General features: G+C 35.7%; 1 protein-coding gene across 1 annotated transcript in view; it reads right to left on the bottom strand.

Annotated features, from left to right (window-relative positions):
- The window catches only part of Adamts19 (ADAM metallopeptidase with thrombospondin type 1 motif 19), a 196,553-nt gene that overhangs the window by 94,141 nt on the left and 80,388 nt on the right, over positions 1 to 22,024 (bottom strand). The window contains exon 8 of the mRNA XM_021214717.1: positions 7,988 to 8,093. Coding sequence (XP_021070376.1) covers positions 7,988 to 8,093 — 106 coding nt within the window. The remainder of the gene's footprint in view (positions 1 to 7,987; positions 8,094 to 22,024) is intronic.

Here is a 22,024-nt window from a genome sequence, read left to right as displayed (position 1 = left end):
AGATTCAAGGTTTCTGCAGTTTCTTTCCAAAAGACTAGGCCTAGCTTCTCCCTTGTCTACTGGTATATGACCTTATCTCACCATAGGATTTTGTGAAGACTAATACTATACAGTTTCAATTCTTATTTTCAAATTTCTTGAGTACAAGGAACTTATAGGATCCATAAATGTCTGATACACAGAAGTCACACTCTGTATAGCTCAAATAAAATCTCTTCTTTTTAAGACAGAATTCGTTTAATGTTTAATTGTTCTCAAATTTGGGATTTCAATGTAAGGATTCATGAAAAAGGGATAATATTGAAGAGGCAGAAAGAGAAAGGTTGGTTTAATACATACAACATTTCCAACAATGGTATGATAGTGCAATGTTCTATTTTCTCGGGCTTTGGTCAAGATCCAAAATAAAGTTTTATAATAAAAACTTACAAGAACATATATACTGTAGTTTAAACTACGAAGTTAGAATTTTAATCAAAGTTATTCTGGGTGATTACAATTAAACTTGTTCTAAAAGCAAAATTAAAATTTTAAATAAAATATTAAAATATAGATTAAATATTTGAATAAAATGTATTATGACAATAGATTTAGAAGGAAGAAGATAGCACATGGGTAATAAATCTCATTTCTATTCTGTAAAAATAAGAAGACACTATTAGGTATAACAACTTTAGCTATGTTCTATTCGATGAAATAAAACTAAGAAATGAATATCAAACATAACTATTCACTGTCAGAGCAAGAAATCAGTCAGTAGTGAATAGTTCCATTTTTCATGTCTTTGAATATGGTCTGTATCACCACATATTAATACCATGATTGACTTAAAACCTAGTAAGAGAAATGCTTTCAAGGCTGATAATCTTAAGAAAAGTAGGAGACTGTATAGGATGTATATGAGACAGTCCCACTGGGAGAAAAACAAGATCTGGGCATTAGACAACTTTTCTCTATCTTAACCTGTCTACAGGAAGAGAACAAATTAAAAACTAGTACCAAAGTAACTGTGAACAAGAAAGACACTCTCCAGCCTGGCCTGGTGACGCATGCCTTTAATCCCAGCACTTGGGAGGCAGAGATGGGGGATTTCTGAGTTCGAGGCCAGCCTGGTCTACAAAGTGAGCTCAAGGACAGCCAGGGCTACACAGAGAAACCCATTCTCCTACAGGTCCTTTGTGATTGAATGATTGAAATTGTTTATATAGTAACCCTATGGGGTAGTAAATAAGAGAAAATCTTTATTGCATTATTTTCTCTTAACAAAATATACACAGTGACAAAAGTGATTTGTTGTGTTTGCTTTATTTGTTGAAAGTGTGAGCTTAAGGCTCATTAAGAGAATTTTCAAGGCAAGAATTACATTGCTTAGTTATTGAATTTAAACAAATTGAGAGGGTGTGGTTGTGGAGAGGATCTGAGAGGAATTATTGGAAGGAAAATATGATCAAAATACATGTAAGAAAAAATTTAAGTAAAAAATTAAGTAAATAATAAGTAAGTAAAATAAAATAAGAAATAAAATCACCTATAAGCAAAAAAAAAAAAAAATCACCTATAAGCTTGGCACAATCTCAGAGAATAATGAGGATGTCTTACTGTGTCAGTAGTGGCTCACTTCTGATGCAAGCCCCTATAGTATCATGCCCCTGTTGGTTTCTGGCTATAGCATTCTCATTGGGCACCCCTTTAGTTAACAGGCTCTGACTATGTGGAATGTGATCAATTCTTCAATCCTAGAGAGGAGGCCTTCAGAATAATGCACTAATGTTGGCATTTCACAAACACAGTAATAAAACTTAAGTGGTGTATCCATCTGGAAGATTTAACTTCCACGACTCAACAATTTGTCCATTTCCAAAGCACTGATATGATTTTCCAGCTGAGGAACAGAGTAGATTCTTACTCTGATGGCCAGTTTCCTTCTGGTCATGAGGTTAGAACTTAGCTTTAGCTATGGAGAGAGTTGATGAAGGAATTATTACTTATTAATATTTCCTGAGGACATTTGATTCCCACCAGAAAAAGTTATCAATAAATTTGAGATATGTACATTTTGAAGCACATCTGGAGTCACCGGGAAACATTGCTAAGTCTTGATAGTACCACTTTTAAATAAAACAACTGTGAATTTTATCTGTGCTGGTCAACACATTAGTCATCCGAATGATATAATTTATTCATCATAATAGCTGCATAATGTTCCTGTTAGAATGGCTTCAACTTTACAGATCAGGACAGTTCTGAGGACAAGGAGGGATCAGTGACTTAGATGTATGTCCACTCAGTCCAATGAATCAAACCTCTAAACCACCTTACACCGAGACTTGGCTTTCTGGACCAAACTCCATTTAAACAGATGATTTTTGTTCTAAGGAATTTTTTTTTTTTTCTTGAATGCCTCCCATTTAGCAGAAACATTTCTCTCTACATAGAGCCCTGTAACCACATAATACCACGTAATGCACATTGCACAGAAAACTGTTTCAAGTAAGACGAAGTAACACCTCCCCTCATGCTGTGCAACTGAACTGCATTTTAATAATCTCAGTTTAAATTCGGTTCGACCAAAAGCCTTGGGCAAATAAACCTCTCCACTCACATTGTACATGGTTGTCAAGTCAACTGAAAAAATATTTTTATCTTATAAAACTTCTCAACTTGTTTAAAAGTCCCTGCCAGGAAGTTTTTGTGATATCCTGCGGAAAGCTGGAGACTGGTTTGGATCTTGAAGATGGTCCCTTTTGATGTTGGGAGAGTTGGAGAACGCATGCATTCACTCCCATTTTGGGAGTAATTTGGAAAGAACTTGATTTGTAAACAGTAATATTTTAAAAAGGAAAGAGTTTTTCTCTAAGTGAGGACGTGAGGGGGATAAAGGAGTGATAAGTAGCAGTAAAGATGTTTTACAAAGCAGTAGGAAAATATATCATTTGGGATTTCCCTTAACATAGTATTTATATAATATAGTTTATGTATATAAACTATATTATATATAAACTTTAATACATATATATATATATATATAGTTATATAGTTATATAGTTTAAATAGAGTTATACCCTATAGTATAATAATGCTTCCTTACAAAGCCACAGAGTAACAGAATGTCTACAACTAGGCACGGAAACCTTTCTTCCAGTTGTTGGTTAAAGCAGTCCTGTAGACTGCAAAACAACACTGTCTTCGAGCTCAGTTTCTGCTCTGCAATTGTATCCAGTTGCCGTCCAGATCTTCAAGGTAGACTCTGTTGCAGAAGACATCATAGACTTAAAGGAACACAGCAGACGTGGACTCTTCTCTTCCACAAGAATTAACGTTGCCTATCAGAAGGCATTATTCCAAGTGCCAAGGGAGAAAAGCAGTAAGAGTCTTAGCTGTGAGGCCTGATAACACAATAATGACCAGCGTGGTCAGACATCCCTAACAGTACAATAGTGGCAATTATCTTAGAGATAACAAACAATTGAGTGTTTAAATTTAAGGGACACTAAATAGGAGGGATCATGCCTGGTGCTGGAAACCTAAACAACTACCCATAGTGAGAGAGGTCACAGACCCTACAAAAACCCTGCTACTACCATTACTTTGAAAATCAATAAAATTCCTAACATACATAGATAAATGCAGCTCTCATTCCTTACCATTAAAACTACTTTTCCAGCAGATGGAGGCAATTATAGAAAAACACACTGTCAAAAACACAGAAGTGACACTGTGGTGCATAGGGTCAACTGGTATACCTACAATGTAATCTCTACACCTACAGCTCAGGGAACAGCATGGAAGAGGAGCAGGAAGATAGTAAGAGCCAAGGACCAGGAGAGCTGCTGAAGATGATGTCTTCTAGACTTGACCCATGAAACCTCAAGAATATAGCTGCCTAAACAAGATTCTCATAAAGGCAGAGTTGAAATGGCAATTCGGGTGGGGGAAGTATGTCAAGGTTCCAGCCTTAGATGAAGAGCTGGGGAAAAATCAGTCACTGCCTAGAGAGGGACAGTTTCCTTCAGGGATGAAGCCCCAGATCATCCAACCCCATGTGGTCAGTGGCAACATATAAACATATGAACAGCACTAAATGCACTCAGCATAACAATAATCATTAAAGAACAAGAAGGCCAAAGCATGAGAAGGCTACATGGGAGGTTCAGAAGGGGAAGAGTGGAAATCATGCAAATACAATTCTCATGTACAAAATTAACAAAAATTAAATTTAAAAGAGGTTCTACTGGTGACTGTGTTAATACTTTTCATGACATAATACTTTCCTCCAGAAGCTGTATACTCTATGTAAAAATTTAATACAAGAAAAATCAAGAGATGTCTATGTCTAAATGGCAGTAAATTGGTTTCTCTAAGATGTCATTTGATTCTACTAAATATATAAATATATCTGATTCTATGTAATTGCACTGTGGTGTCCTCATGGAAAAAATGATTATATATTAGGGATTATAAAATAATTTATATCTATTATTTCATTTTAATTTTAATCATTTAACTCACTTTAGTTTGCAATAAAACCTGCCACGAAACAACTATTTCTATTAGCATTTCTAAGACCTATGTGAGTCAAGGCAACACATCAGATGTGTGCTAAAATGCTTTCCTGGCACACATGAAGGCATGGGTCCCATCTCCAATCCAGATATAAAAAAAAGACAGAGGTTTTAAAAGAGAAAGAAAAAGGCATACACAGGGGGTTTCTTTTAACATCACCAACACTGCAGAGCCTGCTACAGGTTTTGCAAACATTTGATGAGCTCGAACCACGCCTTGGTACTGTAGGGGAAGTATCACAGACCAGGCACTACCATCAGTACACTGATTATCTAGGGCAGTTGGGACATTCCTGCTTGCTTAGCCCACATCCTAAGAATGTTTGTGGTAAATGCCTCCTTCCTGTCTGCCCTTAGCTGCCTCTGCAGCCATCCATGATGACAATTGCTAAAGCACGAAGTGTCCAGCCTCCAAAGTAAAGCCCTTTCATTTCTCTCAATAAGAAGAGATCCTGAAAATGTGATGGACAGGGTATTTAGATAGACATGACACGTTAGTTAGACTGCATACTACCTGGCCTTACTACCATTGATTGAAAGAGAACATTGATTCATAGGGCATAAGAAATCTATGGTACATTTTCTGAATGATTCTTATTTACTCAAAGTTCTGAGAACTAATGATGAACTAGCTAAAACCTACTCTTTACAACACTATTCAAACCATCAGCCAACTGACTTCAATTCAATTTTGCCTGGAACAGTTAGCCCTAGCCTAAAATGTGTCATTACTCTCTAATACATTTTCCTATGCAAATCTTCATTCATGTTTCGACTCAAAATCAAACCTTTCAATATTTACAAAGGACTGTTCAATAAATATGGGATCTTTAGGCCCACTTTTCTTGTGACCTTCAATATCTTTATCCTTAAATACAGAGTATGATAGACATAATTTTTACTATTGGGTTTGGTGAATATTAATAAATATCTATACACTATGGCTCCCTAGAATGTGTTTAAAGCTGTCATTTTAAAAATTGTCATTTAACACTTTTTCTTTGAAATATTCTATTTCTTATCAAGTGAATATCTACTGTTTTATCAGCAGATATAAAAGTATAGTAGTAACCACACTACAATGAGAAGAAAAGAAAAATTATAAACCATAAGCAAAGGATTCTGTGTCCCCTGTCCCTTTACCCATTCAGTTAAGGAATGTATGACACTGGCCAAAATATACGTGGTAGAGGAAAGCACAACACATTTGTTATAGAAAATTCTAGACAATACAACACAGTAACATTAAATTTATCTAAACCTGTCATTAATTTCAATAGGATAAGGGTTACTAATTTTATAAAGAATAATTTTGAATATTTTCAGGAGCAATAGATTTCTAAAGGTCAAAGCTTTATCTATTAGTACCATCAGTTATTATCGTTGTAAAAATCCCTCTCTACAAATCTTAAGAAAAAACAGTTTCCTGATTCTTAACTTCTTTATTTATTCAAAAATTTTGGCATATAGTAATTGTACATAGCATTGGCCATGTAAAGATAGTTTCCTTCCAGTATGTCACATTATTTGTCCACATTTATCCCCAAACCCTCGCCTTAGCCTCTGTTCCCTCCTTCCTGCCAATCTCCCCTCACAGGCTCCCTTATGATTTTGTGTCATGAAATATGCAATTTTATAAGTCTGGACACAATTTCGGATCGCAAATGAGGGAAAACGTGATATTGGTCTATTCTATGTCAGCTAGTTTCACTTAACCTGAAAATTGCCAGTTGCACCCATTAAACAATACATGTTCATCCTGCTTTAGGGCTGATGCAACTCTACTGCCTGCTCATACCATACTTTGTAACTTATTAACTTGTGGACAGATTAATAAAAAATAACAGTAAACATGGGAGACCGAACTGAAGAAAAGTGTCTGTTGCCATATTGATTATCCTTCTTGGTAGTACTTGACTAAATCTGACATTTCTACTGCTGATGTGGCTCAGAAGCTGCAAAGCTTATATTGGGAATTAAGTCTGTTCCCAATATAAACCTGGTCCACTATAATAATCTTTCTGAAAACACAAGGTGAACTTTTACGTAATTTTAACCTTACAGTAACCCAATCACAAAAGTATTATGCTCAATCTACTGAATTAAACCTTAGGTCCAAGGATAGCTGCTAATCTAATGTAGACATCCAGAAGTGTATGACTTGCATTCAATGGTTTATGAATAAATCCCCACTCCAATGGGTACCATTTTTTTTTTTACAACCTTGAGAGTGTAAATTAAAAAAAAAATTTATATTTCTAACTACTTTTGCTATTATTTTGGAGTCCTGACAACACTCAGTCACAAGATTATTCCTCTGAGTACTGAAGAATGTCTAATGTTCATAAGCCACTGTCACCAATTATCATTCGGATTAATGACACTGGCAAATCTAGACTTGCAGGTCCTGTGCCCAGCAGTAGATGGCCCACACAAAACCAATCTAATGCATCTTTGGAGGTTCTTTGTCTCATGATGCTTGGTAGATGCCTTCTTTTTCCTTTTTATATCTTTTGTGTATAATTATATTTTCTGGTGTTAAGTTTTCATGGGATTCCTATGTGTGTGAACATGTGTCTCTCTAAGTCCATATTTGCTTCTTGTGTATTTTCTTTGGTTCATTTTTTTTTTCTTGTTTGTTTTATCATATTCCTTTTTGTTTTGTTTTGTTTTGTTTTGTCTTGTTCTAATTTCTTATCATTTAGACACCTATTTGCTCTTTAAGGGGAGAGGAAGAAAGGGTGTAGGTTTGAATGGAGGAGGAAATGGGAGGATCTGACAGCATCTGGGGGAAGAAAAACAATAATCAAAATAGATTGTATGGGGAAAATGGAGGAATGAGGGCTGTATGTACCCCCTGTGTAATCTACTAATTGCACTGGCCTGTGACTGGGGAAGGTACTTAGATGTGACAAATATTGCTCAGGATCAAGTTAGTGCTGACCGCATGTCATTGATATGCCTCATTTAATTGTTTTAGATATTTTATCTAAAACATGTAGATTAGTTCATTCAGTCTATGACGATAGCAACAGAGATTGTATTATTCTGAAGTATTTTTACTTTCTTGAACACTTGTTAAAAACACACATTGCTTTGTAGTTTCATGCCTGTCCATGATATTTATTTGGAAATGTGTAGTGAAATGAGCCATGCGCCATCTTGATAAGGGTTGCCACAGCACAATGGGATTTATTCAAACTATCAGGAAGGGTTACAAGTTACAAAATGTGCTTTGCATTACTTCCCTATGCTTTTTTTTCATCAGCAAGTTCTTCTAAGTTATCAAGAACACAGATTGCAAAAAAAAAAAAAAAAAAAAAAAAAAAAAACAACAACAACAAAAAAATACCCAAAGACATACAGGGATCTCCAAAGCTCACATCATGTGCTAAATGTGCAGTATGGTGATGACTTTCACTTACTTGTGACCCATTTCATGAGCAATTGTAAACGCAAGGTTCAGGCCATTGTCTTCAGCAATAATACACTTCCTCTTTTCACTACACATTCCATTCAAGTAAGCAATACCTGAAAGACATTGTTAATCATGCATCAAATACAAACTTTAAAATAATCTATGCTAAAATAATATAGGAATGGCAATGAGTTTTTCCCACTTAAAGGTAACAACAAGTATTTATGAATGAAATTTCAGGTGGATATACATCTGCATAAATCTATTAGTATATCTTCAAATATCATTTTTAGATAAAATTATTTTATAACTTAATGAATCCTCAAAATATACATTGTACAAGGAGTCATATATCATATTTCTTTTCTCTTATGAGACAAGTAGTCACAATATATAAAATATAAACAGAACATAATGTGACATATTTTTCAGTTATTAAGAACTCACATAAAATGGAAATAAATTGAAGTTAATTTTAGTTAATACAATTTTTAAATTGCACTCAGTGAAATAGTATTTTAAGCAAAGCAAGCACTAACTATAATGTTTAAATAATTACAGCATTGCCTTTGAAAATATTGCTTAATATGACATCAGTGCAAAGTGTACATGGCAGTGAAATATTCTTTATGATAGAGATCTCAACGAGTTACTGTCTATTTTGTTTTTTTCAGGTCAGAAAAATAAAGAAAACTTACACTGTTTTGATAGGATACTAAAACTATTTAAACTTTTTATTGAACATTTGAAAATAAAATACTAATCTGTGACGAATTATCTTTCTAAAATGCTAAAGTTCACTATAATCAGTATATTGTTTCTTAGAATAGCTCCCACAGGATTCCTATACATTGTATCATCTTTTCACTCAAAATAAAGCCATCTGACAATTCTCTTCAGACTCAAAGGAGTTTTTCTATGTATAGTATGTATTATGCATTTGTACCTGAGTATTATGGCCAGAGGATGATGTCAGATGTCTTTATCAATTACTTTCCACCTTTATTTTTGAGGCAGGATCTCTCACCAAACCTGGGGTTTGTTGGTTCCCTAGGCTGTACAGCTAATGAACTCCAGGAATCTACTTCTCTCCATCTATCTTCCTAGCATGGACATTATAGGTGCACACTGCATCCTCCAGCTTTATACATGAGGATCTGAACTCGGATCCTCATGCATGCACAGAGGGCACATAACTGAGCCCTTTATCCCCATGTGCCTCTCTCATAATTCGTACATTTCTAACAATGTACCCAAGATCTCCAATATCATACTGAGATTTGTGTTCACACCAAGCTCCTTCTTTTGCCTCCTAGCTTAAATAGGAATAACTCTAAGTTCCCAGTTTCATGATAAGGACTGTGGGATTTTCTTTTTAGTAGATGCCTTATTAACTTAAGAGAACTGCTTCCTGAAATTCTTGCATAGTGGAGGAAATGGATGCACCATTGTAGGTGATGAAGGTGTACCAGATAAATAGGCAGATGGTGTCCATGAGAGAGAACAAACGACTGAAAAAAATCACTAAGGGAAATTAAATGAGTTAAGTAGTGGGCAGAGGAGACACCTAATATAAATGCGGAAGAGAAAAAAACACATTTGGCTAAGTTGAAAAGCATGTGCAGGAACAACACTAGTATGAACAGCTGGAGGATAGGCATCTCAGTAACTGACACACACAGAGTAGTATATGGATTTATTTATGATTATGTTCTATAGACCATGTTGGGAGGGAGAATACAGAATGTATGTGGCAGGTAAATTAAATGTTAAAAAAAAAAAGTCAGAAGTGTAAAACACTATGGTGAGCAAAGAAGTAAGGCAGAGGAGCCTGAAAATGCAAAGAACAGGATACAATAGTTGGAAAAATGGATTCATCAATAAATGCGGGGCTGCAGAGGTAGCTCAGTAATGGATAAAACCATTCACTGCTCTTGAAAGGAACCAGAGATAGTCCTTCTGCACCAGGAGATGAATCCCTCTTCTGGGCTCTGCAGACACTTGCATTCATCTGCACATACTCCACCCACCCGGGCCCCAACCCCACACAGACAAAACTGAACAACAGATCTCTAAAAGCAGAGGCCAGAAAAGGAGGTGCATGTCTTTTAATTCCAGCACTTGGGAAGCAGAGGCAGGGGTGTCTCTGAATTCCAGCCTAGTCTGACTTACATAGCCAGTCCCAGATCAGCCAAAGATACAAATTAGCCAGTCCCAGATCAGCCAAAGATACAAATTAGCCAATCCCAGATCTGCCAAAGATACAAATTAGCCAGCCCCAGATCAGCCAAAGATACAAATTGAAACCATGGATGGGTGGGTGGGTGGGGGTGATTTTACAAATATATATATACTGGTGACTGTTACCATAGAATGGAATTTTAAAGTCCCAGAGACATTTTAAGTCAAATAATTCAGTCGTGTTGCCTCAATAAAAAAAGTTAATGTTAGAATGAATTTAAGAAAGTGATAAAGGTAAACCATATCCACAGAAAATGTGGAGAGAATCCAAATGAGCCAAATGGTGCTGTGATAAAGCACATAGGATCATGTGTGAGAAAAGAGTTGATAAACACAGTGGGGGAACCTTGGCTTAGAATCAAGAGGTTTGGATGGGGCACAGATGTTAGGTGAGGGTAAGATTCTGGTTCATTGGCTGTGATGATCTTGAAAAGCATTCATCTCAGAATAAGTGTAACTTATAAATTCCTTTTCTTCAAAATTGATACAATAATTATAAATATCAAGCAAAGCCTTCGGTCTCACTCTTTGCTGTTATCTTACAAGCCACCTCCCAAATTAATTGTCTACATTTCTATTGGCTGTATAAATAATTTTGAAATATGAAAGCTGTTCTGAAAAACATACTATAGTGTAAAAACATCAAATAAACAATCCTACTAATAGAGAGGCTGAGATAGGAGAAGCATGATTTCAAGACCATTATGTGGCNCACAGCAAGGCCCTGTCATGTACAAACAAGCAGAAAGTGTATATGAATTGTACCACATTGGACCTATTTCTCCCATTACCAAATTAGGGAGACCACAGGATGACAGCCAACAAAATTCTAATTCCTCCTATTTTTGATTTTCAATCGATTAGGATATGTTGGTAATAATAATTTTCATATTAAGAGATATTAAGGAAAAGTGATTGTTACTTCCTGTTAATTTTCTTGTTAGAGGTGGAATTATGTTTGTGTGGGTTTGTTAAAAGATTAATTTCTTGCTTCTCCTAGGGTGTAGTTTCACTCCTTGTGTTGGTGTTTTCCATCTATTATCCTTTGTAGGGCTGGATTTGTGGAAAGATATTGTGTAAATTTGGTCTTGTCCTGGAATATCTCGCTTTCTCCATCTATGAGAAGCAAGAGGAACTTCATAGCCAGCACTGCCATATTCCTCTTGCACCAGCATGTAACACAGGAGAGCGGAAAGTGATTTCTCCTAGAATCCTTGAGTATAGAAGTCTATAATCACAAGATTTTAGGAAACCATTGACTATTGTGGTTATGAAAAATATTGTGAAAAATATTATTTATAGACTCTGAAGACATTTATACTTTAAATTATAAATACACATGAAAGAGCAGAAAATATTCAAGTGCTGATTATGTATTTACACAAAGGTATGGTCACAGTTATAATATACAAGCACTACCACATATTTCAGGAAAAAAATGTCTAAGTTTATGGTAATTCACTGATAGCAACTGTACAATGTGCTGAGACTATGGGTGAATTTTCTGCCTCTTTCCCATTTACCAAATCATATGTTCATAATGGTTTATCGTGGGACATTTAAAGCATATAAACACAGTGATAATCTTTATAAATTTCATTGATATTTGCAACTTCTCATAGACCATATAGTGGTTTAACAATTAAAAATTATCTTCTGCTCCTACTCTACTGATGTGTAGAGTCAGAAACTTCAGCTAGTACTTGGTAAATGTGAAACTCATTGCACTTAATTTAGAAGGTCAAGGAGATGTCTTCCCATTAACTGTTACAGAGAACTGTTGCCACTTTAAAAAGTTGTGTTATTTTGTTTCAAAGGCCACCTTTTTTGGTTCTTTTCAAAAGCTCATATGTTTCTTATTATAATAAGGTCTAGGGGTTAGGAAAGGAAAAGATTTAACACAGCTGTTATTAAAGATAGATGTAATACAGAGCCATTTCAAAGCACCATTTCTGTAAGAATTCTTGAAATGTAAAGCAAACAAAAACAGTCTTCTACTTTCCCATCTAAGTGAACCAAGTTATGAACCAGGATCCAGAAGAATCTTTCCTCTAAAAACAAATTAAACTATGCTGAGGCAAGATATACCCTGCAAAGACCATTGGAGACTCCTGAAATGTTGCAGGATGCATTTACGAAACAGACTGTCTGAAATCAGCTCATATCTGACCAGCTAGATAAACACAAACAGAATTAAGGGCTCTTTGCTCCTGGCTTCTGCTTTTATGACCAGATGGACCATATGAATTCAAAGTTCTGGTGTTTCTGGCACAATGTTTCAGCCGATATTTAGATAAGTTATTTACCTCATAGCTGTATCCTATATGTTAGTTACCTATGAGGCGTTAACTTCTTGAGTTCTATGGCAGTCAAAATTCTATGTAATGAGCATGAGAGTATAAATATTTTGATCATAGTTTTAGGAGTGTGAGTCATACAAACACCAATTTTAAAATGTGCACACTAAGATATGTACATTGTTGTAAAATATCACAATAGAAAAAATATTTAATTTTTCTAAATATGTTAAAGAAGGAAAACCAGGCAGGCTTTATGAGAAGGAAACTGGCTGCTAATACCACCACATAGCTGAAGACGAGAACACTATAGGAATGGGTGGATATCCCTAGGCAAACATCTGAGCATGGTATGGGGCAGAGATGCTATGACAGTAAATGGTACAGGGTCTGTAAAAGTGCAGGCTATCTCTACATCAACAATTGATTTAGCATGTTCTAATATGGCCTGTGTTTAAAAGGATTCGATACGTGAAATTCTCTGGGGCTAAGATTAATAAATCATGATTTGCTTCAAGCATTAAATAGTAGCCTAAGTTTAAAGATGAAAACATTTTTCATACACTCAATAAAAAAAAGCCTGAGGGTATAGTAATAGTACCCAGATATTTAAAATCCATGGGCATGATTGATTACATAAACATTTAACATATTATGAAAACAGTAATCTGTCTTATTAATTGACTAATTGCTACATTATTGACTAAAAAACAAAATGGCCATCTAGGGACACAAAGTCACAATTATACCAGTTATGAATGTGATATCAACGTCATTACAAATGTCAATTTTAAATATACTTTTTCAGATTCTCTTAAATATTAAAGTAATTTATGATTATATCATTGACACTGCAATTTCTATAAATACTAAGGAAAAATTACTTCCAGCATAAAAAAGAATGCAATCCAAGAGTGTAGCGACTCCCTTGATAAAATGAGGTACAATAGTATGTATATGTTAAAGTGCTGTGTGTATTTTAAAATGAGTTTGATACTCCATTTATGAAAAAGTCTGAATGTTTAACAAAGCTTAAAGAAAATAGAATTCTCCCATTCTAGAAAAGGTTCTTTACATTTCAAATTTGGAGACTCTGGGTCAGGAGCAGAAGTTACCACATCCTGTGGAACAACAAGTGGTGGCATTCATTATCAGGCATAGCTTCAAGATGTCTGGGGGTATAGATTCTATGGCGTAGCATACAGGTTGAATTATGAATTGCTTCTGTCTCCCTTAATATGGATGCTGTTACCCTTATACAGCATCTGTTTGTATGATGGTGAAGCACAGTACCTGGACCTGGAAAGTAAATACCATTGATTATGAACGGCCCTATGCATCCAGGCAGAGCAGCCGTTACTAATACAGTTAATTCTCTTGAAACTCTTTGTGTCACTTAGACTAAATGACTATTTAGCAGTTTTTAATATTACAATGCTCATTAAATACTTAAGAATGTTCTAAATAAGAGAATCAAAACAATCAGTTTTTTTTTAAAAGAAAAGAAAAATTAGAATTTTTATTGTTTTTTTTTTTTAACATCCACAAAATAAACTACATTTTTGCCATTATTGAAACTGGAAAGTCAGCTTGGAATATCAACCACCGCTAACCCAAGAATACTAGAAAACACTCAGGTGTCTGCAAATGGAGTTAATGTAAAGGCAAGTCATGCACTGGGGAATATTGATACACATGTGACTTCTTCATGATACTGCATATCAAAATATTAGCACAACAAATTGTTATTAGGAATAAGAACTTCTACTGATATGAGATGTATAGTGTTCAGATATATACACAAATGCTTATTATAGGCAGCTGTAATAAGCTAATATACTGTATAGTATATGCTTGTAAAGAGTATAGAAAGTAATGCATGACCAACACCAGTGGTTACTGAGAGCAATTTAAATCATTTCAGACTGAGGCAGGGAAATGCAGGAAGAACAGACATCTCTGTATGCCATTGTGAATGCAAACCCTTCTGAAACTCCTGCTGAACTTCAGTGGCTAGGCTGCTGATAATAAGAAGTAGGACCTTTAAGAGAACATTAGGCCCTGGGCCTTTGTAAATGGTTAATACTCTCATGTTAGTGTAGGAGTGGCTTGGTTACTGTGTGACCATGTACTGAGGTAAGCATGCATTCAGCCTGACCTTCATGGTTACCTGTGTGATTACTTTCTGTCTACCAAGTTATAATCCATACAGGAGGCCCTATTACATACACATCAGAACCAGGCTCTGTCATTTATGTTACAGTTACAGAAAACAGACAAAGGCACAGTACAGAAGACAATGGTTGAGAGCATCAATATTAAGGACATTTAACATTTAAAATACAGGGTAAAATAAATGTGACTCCAGGTTACGAGGAGATGAATGGAGTACAGCTATCCAAAAGATCCAGCAGTAACATCAAGAGACCAACAAAAGGTAAATCAAACAGTAAATAACCACAAAAGAATAACAAAGCACCGCATACCGACTCCACAGGAAAATGTCAAACACATATTGGGATTGCTTTAAATAACACAGCTGTCAGGGAAACAAAGCAACAATAAATAAAGTAAGATAATATTACCACTAAAGAGTGACCCCGGAGGAAGACCAGCAGTCTCAACTCACCCAGACCCCAGGAGAGCTCCCAGAGTCTGAGCCAACCAGGAGCATACACGGGCTGGTCCCTGGCACATTTGTAGCAGAGGCCTCAGTGAGAGATGAGCTTCATTCTCAAGATACTTGAGGCCCCAGCGAAGGGAGAGGTACGGTTGGGTGGGAGGAGCACCCTCTCAGAGGCAAGAGGGAGGAGGAATGGGATGAGGAAGTATGGGAGAAATGGGGGAGCGACAATTGGAATGTAAATAAATAAAATAGCAACGATAATAAAGGCTATTATGAGCTGGAACTAAAAATTTAAGGCTAGGCTGTTTTTTCCTCTCCTCCTCCTCCTCCTCCTCCTCCTCCTCCTCCTCCTGCTCTTCTTCCTCAGCAGCTAGAAAGGAAAGGTGGTACTCTTTCTGCAACATTCTAGATGACTCTAAAAGTTCTTCTGACCCTGCTTGAGAATATCAGAGCAGATCACTAACACTTGATTTTGGAAGGTTAAGTTTTCAAATCCATAGAGTCTTAATTGAACCAGTTTCTATTGCCTAAGCTTGTTCTTTTGACTTATCCCTTAAAAATCATCAATAAAATGGAAAATCTGAAAAATTTTAATCCAGCTTCTATTCAAACAGAAAATATAGTGCTGTGCCAAACTGAAAAAGCCACGTATTGTGAATTACACAAGTAATTCAGTGAAAGAAGCTTAACTGTGGAGACTGTACTAATATGGCAGGAAATCAGTATTTCCCTTTTGTTAACTAAAAGAACAGTAAATGGAAGATGGCAGGCTGTCCAGATGATTTTATGTACAAGATAAATAAATGAACGGGTTTTGAAAATTTTATCTGCCTTGGAGATGAACAATCTGACTTTAAAAAGTTAAGATTTGTCATAATTAATTTTGTGATTTAATATTAAATATACAGGTGGAAATGTGGTCTTATTGCATATAAATCAGGAACTTATGGTAATACATGTTATATGATATATAAGATATATGGTATATATTATGTTGTATACTAATCATATATGTAGGAATTATACAGGCACAAACATCATGTTACCAAAGCTTTAGAAAACTAATAGAAAGCTATTATAAGTATAAAACTCTAAAACTTTGATAGAATTTGAAATATTCTCTCATCACCATGCCTATTTTAATAAATTTTAATTTATAAGTTGCTTTCTTCTCAGTGTGATCAGCATTCATTTAAGTAATGAAATAATTACTTTTAGAGACTTGAGAAATCTAAATAATAATAAAGTTTTGAAACAATTATAACTGCAAACATTATCTCTGATTATAAATATGCTAGATTTTATCATGTTACATTATATAGATAAATTGTATTATTATAAATATACACTTAAGATGTTTTAACATAATTCATCAAATAAAACATTTATTTAAGGGTAAGTGACTCCCAAGTTTAAGGTCAGTTACAATTTTAGCTTTATGAGGTTTTCCCCTCCATAATTGTTCAATACTTTAGAATTCTAACTGGAATGTAATACTAGTTTGTTCATGACCTCTGTGAAGTATTATGTAGCAAAGTACTGAAAAATAAGTTTTAAGGAACTGATGTCCATGGCTATCATGTGTATAAAATTATAAACATTAAATACATGCAGGTTTTGAGTAAAAATTAACCTCAATAAAATCATTTATAAGAACTTGCTTAAAATTAATAATTAGTGGTTTTATGTCAAATACAATACTATTGGGTACTAATTTCAAGTCAGACTGTGAATTTGGAAAGTTTGTTCTCTACATTTGCAGTAGTCCCCAGAACAGTAGGAGCACAAGTTAATTAGACACTGAATTTCAAGAAAACATGGCCCTGCCAGAAACATGGTGACATTGCATATTAAAATTGTCTACTTTTATTTGTAAAAATCATGTTAACTATTTTTCACCATAGTAAAATCTTTAAAAGTACATAGGAGTTATAAGGTCTTATAAAAGATGCTTATATATTTTTCTTTCATGAATTGGAAGTGTAGTTGGGTGGATTCTTGCCCTTAGAGATTTCTTCCTTTATTCTATTGTAGAGCCTAAAACACAGTGGAATATTTTAGCACAAGCCCTAGCAGAAAACTGAAGTTTAATGTTGCTCTTTTTCTTTATAGACCTGTGTACAGTCATTAATAGTAAGCATACCACAGATTCACAATCATGTTGCCTTAAAGATACTTCCACCAAAGAAACTAGTTCATCGCTTCTCAATTTTTCTTGAGACAATTTCTTAGGGAAAGTACAGAAGTTAGCTAAATTATTTGTCAAAATATCACATCACAGGAGTATCCTTTAACTCAAATGCTAATATATTTCTTCTCTGAAACCTCTTGATGTGGGCTTCCCGAGTCCATATTGCTCTCAGATTTCCAGGTTCTTTCTACGGCAACATATTAAGCTTTGCCTAAAGTATTCGACTGCTTTTCTCATCCAAAGTCCCAACGTCATCCATATTCCTCTAAAATCAATGGTGTGGGGCTTTTTCACAGCAATAACATCTGTATGCGTATGGACATCTATATTACACCCCTCCCCTCAAGACTCAGAGATCATTGTGAAAGAGAGTGGAAAGATGTAAGAGACATAGGGACTCGATAACTCTAGCACAGTAGTATCTGCAGACACAGCAGCGGTGTGCATAGACTTGCCTCGGTTATGAGTGTATACACAAGGCTTGCACAACAGGAATCCAGCCCAAAGCTCAGGATGGATTCAGGAGGGAGTACATTCTTACTACTGATGTATCTATCAGTTCTCCACATACAGGCACATCTTTTCCTTACTGTCTGGTGGCTCCTGAAAGTAGCTAACAGGTGTTCCTCGGTGCATTCACTTCAGTAGCCTCTTGGCAATTCTCATGCTTAAGTTCTTCAGTGTGCTATTTACAGTCAGCCTGACAAGAACCCTTAACCTTTTTCAAGAAACTTTACAGAATGTATTTTATCACTAAGCAATCTAAGGGAAACAAGGCTTTGATGATATTTTGTCTTTCAGATGATGAATATGATTTCTCTTTTCACTGTGCTAGGCCTTCCACTTGGAACTGCACTGGACTCTACATTATTTTTATATGGTATATTTGTTTCTAAATATATCCAAGGGCACTTAATTTTTCCATATATGAAATAAAATGAAACTCTCATTGCCTATCAATGGTAAAATTCAATTGATTGTTGTGTTATTTCATAGCTAAAGAATTTGTGAAATTATATTCTCATCATATTTTAAATTCATTTTTATATACGTAAACAATTATGTTACCTATGTTAGTGTTTAAATTTTCTAAATTTTCCAGTACACTCTTGATTATAAATACTAGAGAGTGGAATTGGGTTGTGTGTGTATGTGCATGTGTATGTAAAATAACTGTCACTAGTAAATAGAGATTTTTTTTCCTCTTTTTCCAAGAGTTGTTATGTATGTTCTTAAATTTTTTCACGCCTATGGATGTTTTTCTTGCATATATATATATATATATATATATATATATATATATAGTGTGTGTGTGTGTGTGTGTGTGCTCCACGTGTGTTCCTGGTACCAGTGGAGGCCAGAAAACCTACAGAAGTAGAGTTACAGACTGATGTGAGCTACCATGTGGGTGCTGGGAACTGAGCGTGGGTCCTCTGTAAGAGGAATGCTCTTAACTGCTGGGATCCCCTGTGAAGGCCCACAGGGTAGGGGCCGGGACCACTCCCAAGCCCTCTCCTTGCTCAGGAGTCCGATCAGAGATCTCCTCCTTCTTCAAACCCATCTAGGTGAGGCAAATCCTCCCTGCACAGTTCATTTTTGCCTTTCCTCTCTAGTCGTATCTCCCTCCAACTGAGAGTTCTATGTACCTCTCACCCACTCCCAAGACCAAGCATACAAAGTTACCCTGGGGCATACTCCCTATTTCACGGGCAGCACCTCCCTAGTCCCTATTCCATCATATTTACCCAATGCTGCATAACCTCACGCATATGTAAATTAGGGCAAATACATTTTAGAGGACTGTAATTCTCCCTGCCAACACAGTTAAAGCAGCGTCAGTAGCAATACCAATACCAATCTTACATTTGTACACTGAATTATTCTTTATTTCTTTTGACTAGTAAAAGTTCATAATCCAACCAAATCAAGATTAAAAAAAAAAAAAATGCGTTCACTGCGGCATGTAAGCCACTGGAACAGATCTCAGTGAAGTGTTACCAAGTGAACACAAGTGTATTCTAGAATTTTCTATTTTATTGATTAAAACACTTAATGACATCTTTTCCTTCTAGTATCTGCATATATTCTATTAGCCTGCCTGCAGCTAAATGCATGTGACAATACTTTCATGTTTTTATTCTCTATGAAGGTTTTCAAGTGTAACTTCTCAAAAATAACTACAGCCTATAAGCTGAAGCATATATTCTCAGTATCTCAGAACACAGATGCAGACTGAGTGGATTAAAATGCATACATGAGTGCCTTTTGACCTAGCTGATAAGCAAAGCAATCTATTATTTAAAATTAATTATCAGCAAGTAAAACTCATTTCTGAGTTTATATTTCCCACATCTGATTTTTATTCTAGAAGCTCAGTCACTAGTTTTTTCCACAATACACTATGTTACAAAACAAAAGATGAAGCCAGGTCTGGTGTTGTGTACATTCAATTTCTAGTGCTTTGGTGACAAAGGCAGATGCATCTGTGAGTTCACAGCCACCTGAGTCTATATGGTGAGTTCCCAACCAGCCAGGGCTATACAGTGAGAGCCTTTCTCAAAACAATAGCAAAAAGGAAGCCCCCCTCACATCCTAGTCACTTGTTCTGGGATACAAGGTTCCACTCCCAAGTGCCAGGCTTAACAATCAGGTGCTGAGTTCTGCTGCTTGTTACATGAATGCATTGTGTTACAATCACTGACTCACACTGTAATGCTGAGCTCAGGGACTGAGGTCCACCCTCCAGTATACTAACAGTGATGCACACTAATGCCTGACTGAGCACTCCTCAGCAAGTAACAGGATGTGACAGACACCTCTGTGGAATGTGTGCCTGTAGGAAGCAGCTGCTACTCAGAGGTCCTTGTGAGATAACCGGGAGGGGAATCACTGCTTTGGGAAGTTACATAAAGTGTGCGACGTTCTGAGGAGTATTTAATAGCAAAGGCCTGAGGCCTGACTTAAACCTGGATAACTGACTTCAAAACCCATGATCCAGCCATTCCAGTTTAGAGCCTTCTACATCTGTACAACAATATACTGATGAAAAACTTGAAAGTTGTGGTTCTGAAGGAATCAATGAAATAGGCTTGAGAGCATCACTGGAATTGCTATGCGTGCCATAAAGCTCTCCATTGTGTTTAAACAACATTCCCTTCCTCCTCCACGTAGAACACAGATACCTAACACAGACTCAAAGCCTTTAACTGTGGTCAGTTCTTTCAAATGTGTAGGCAAAACTTTGATGTAAAGATATTCCTTCGATCAACCATTTTTTTTAAACGAATGAATTTTGAATCTGTTCCTTTCCCTTTTATCACATTTATGACACATCTTATGTAAATCAGGATATATCCAAATCAATTATAAATAAAATGGGAGGATCATGTTTTATAAAAAATATCTGATGGAAATATAGCCCTTCCTATTATATTGGGAGATTTTTAAGATGTGTAAAGATAAATGATTTACTAATTTGAACATGAATTTCTTTACTTTACTGGAGACTGAAACTTCATGAGACAATTGACCAACTGTCAATGCCCACCTAATTTTTTTATGTGAGGGCCAACATATGAGGAGATATGAGGCCATAAAACCAATCCAAGTTATAAACATCCTTCTCGTCAAAATGGAAAATGATAAATACATCTACAATATCCATAAACCAAGAGCAAATTGCCTTGCTATGATATAGCACATCCTCCAACAGCCATGCACAGATTGTACAGTCTGATTGGCATGGTCCTGTATATTTGTGAGGTGCAGAGTGAAGACTGGATACACACATTGTATAATGACTAAATTTGTCTTATCTCTTAACAAATCACAGAGAAACACTAGCCATTTTCCTGATTGTAGAAGAGAAGTTACTAATATTGTTCTACAGTCTTCTGTTTTGTGATTGAATACATAAGAATCAGGATAGATTTCTTTACCAACATCCAAAAATAATAGATACAAAAGACTTAAATTGACTTAAATAATAGAGATTTCTATTGGCTCCCACTTCAGTAAACCCAAACAATAAAGTGGGGTCCTGGTTAGACACAATGGTTTAACTGTCTTTTGGGAGAAAGATTTCTCTCTTCTCTCTATTCTTTAGTGGAGAACTCTATGTTTATCATAGTATTTGCGATTATAGTGGTTAAAGTTTTCTTATTCCACATTTGTATCTGCTAGGTACATATAGGACTCATTGATGGCTCAGTGAAGCAAACATAAGTTGCCCAACCAGGACGACTTCATACACTAAACTAGCTTGAACCTGGCATCCTGAAGTCCTTTCCTCAAAGGGGTGAGGCTACTCACATAGACAGTACCACAGTTGGTGTGTCCTGACACTTGTCTTAACATGGAAGCCATTAATCTGCTGCCACTAAAAGATCTGGGTATGTAGCTTTTTATAAGGAAACAAAAGGTTGCTTTTTGTTATATACATCTTTTTCTCTATAAACTTATACAGGGACTTTGTGGGTTATTTTTCATCAACTGTCTCCTAACAATATCTTCTCTGGCTCAGCTCAGCTCAGCTTCTCCTGGCTCAACTGTCACCAACTGTCTTCACTGTCTGCTAGCCCAATTCACTACCTTCTTCTTCTTTTCTTCTTCTTCTTCTTCTTCTTCTTCTTCTTCTTCTTCTTCTTCTTCTTCTTCTTCTTCTTCTTCTTCTTCTTCTTCTTCTTCTTC

The sequence above is a fragment of the Mus pahari genome, chromosome 15 (assembly GCF_900095145.1).
Source record: "Mus pahari chromosome 15, PAHARI_EIJ_v1.1, whole genome shotgun sequence".
Classification (NCBI taxonomy): domain Eukaryota; kingdom Metazoa; phylum Chordata; class Mammalia; order Rodentia; family Muridae; genus Mus; species Mus pahari.
The sequence above is the reverse complement of the archived record's forward strand: the minus strand, read 5'-3'. Positions and strand labels throughout refer to the sequence as shown.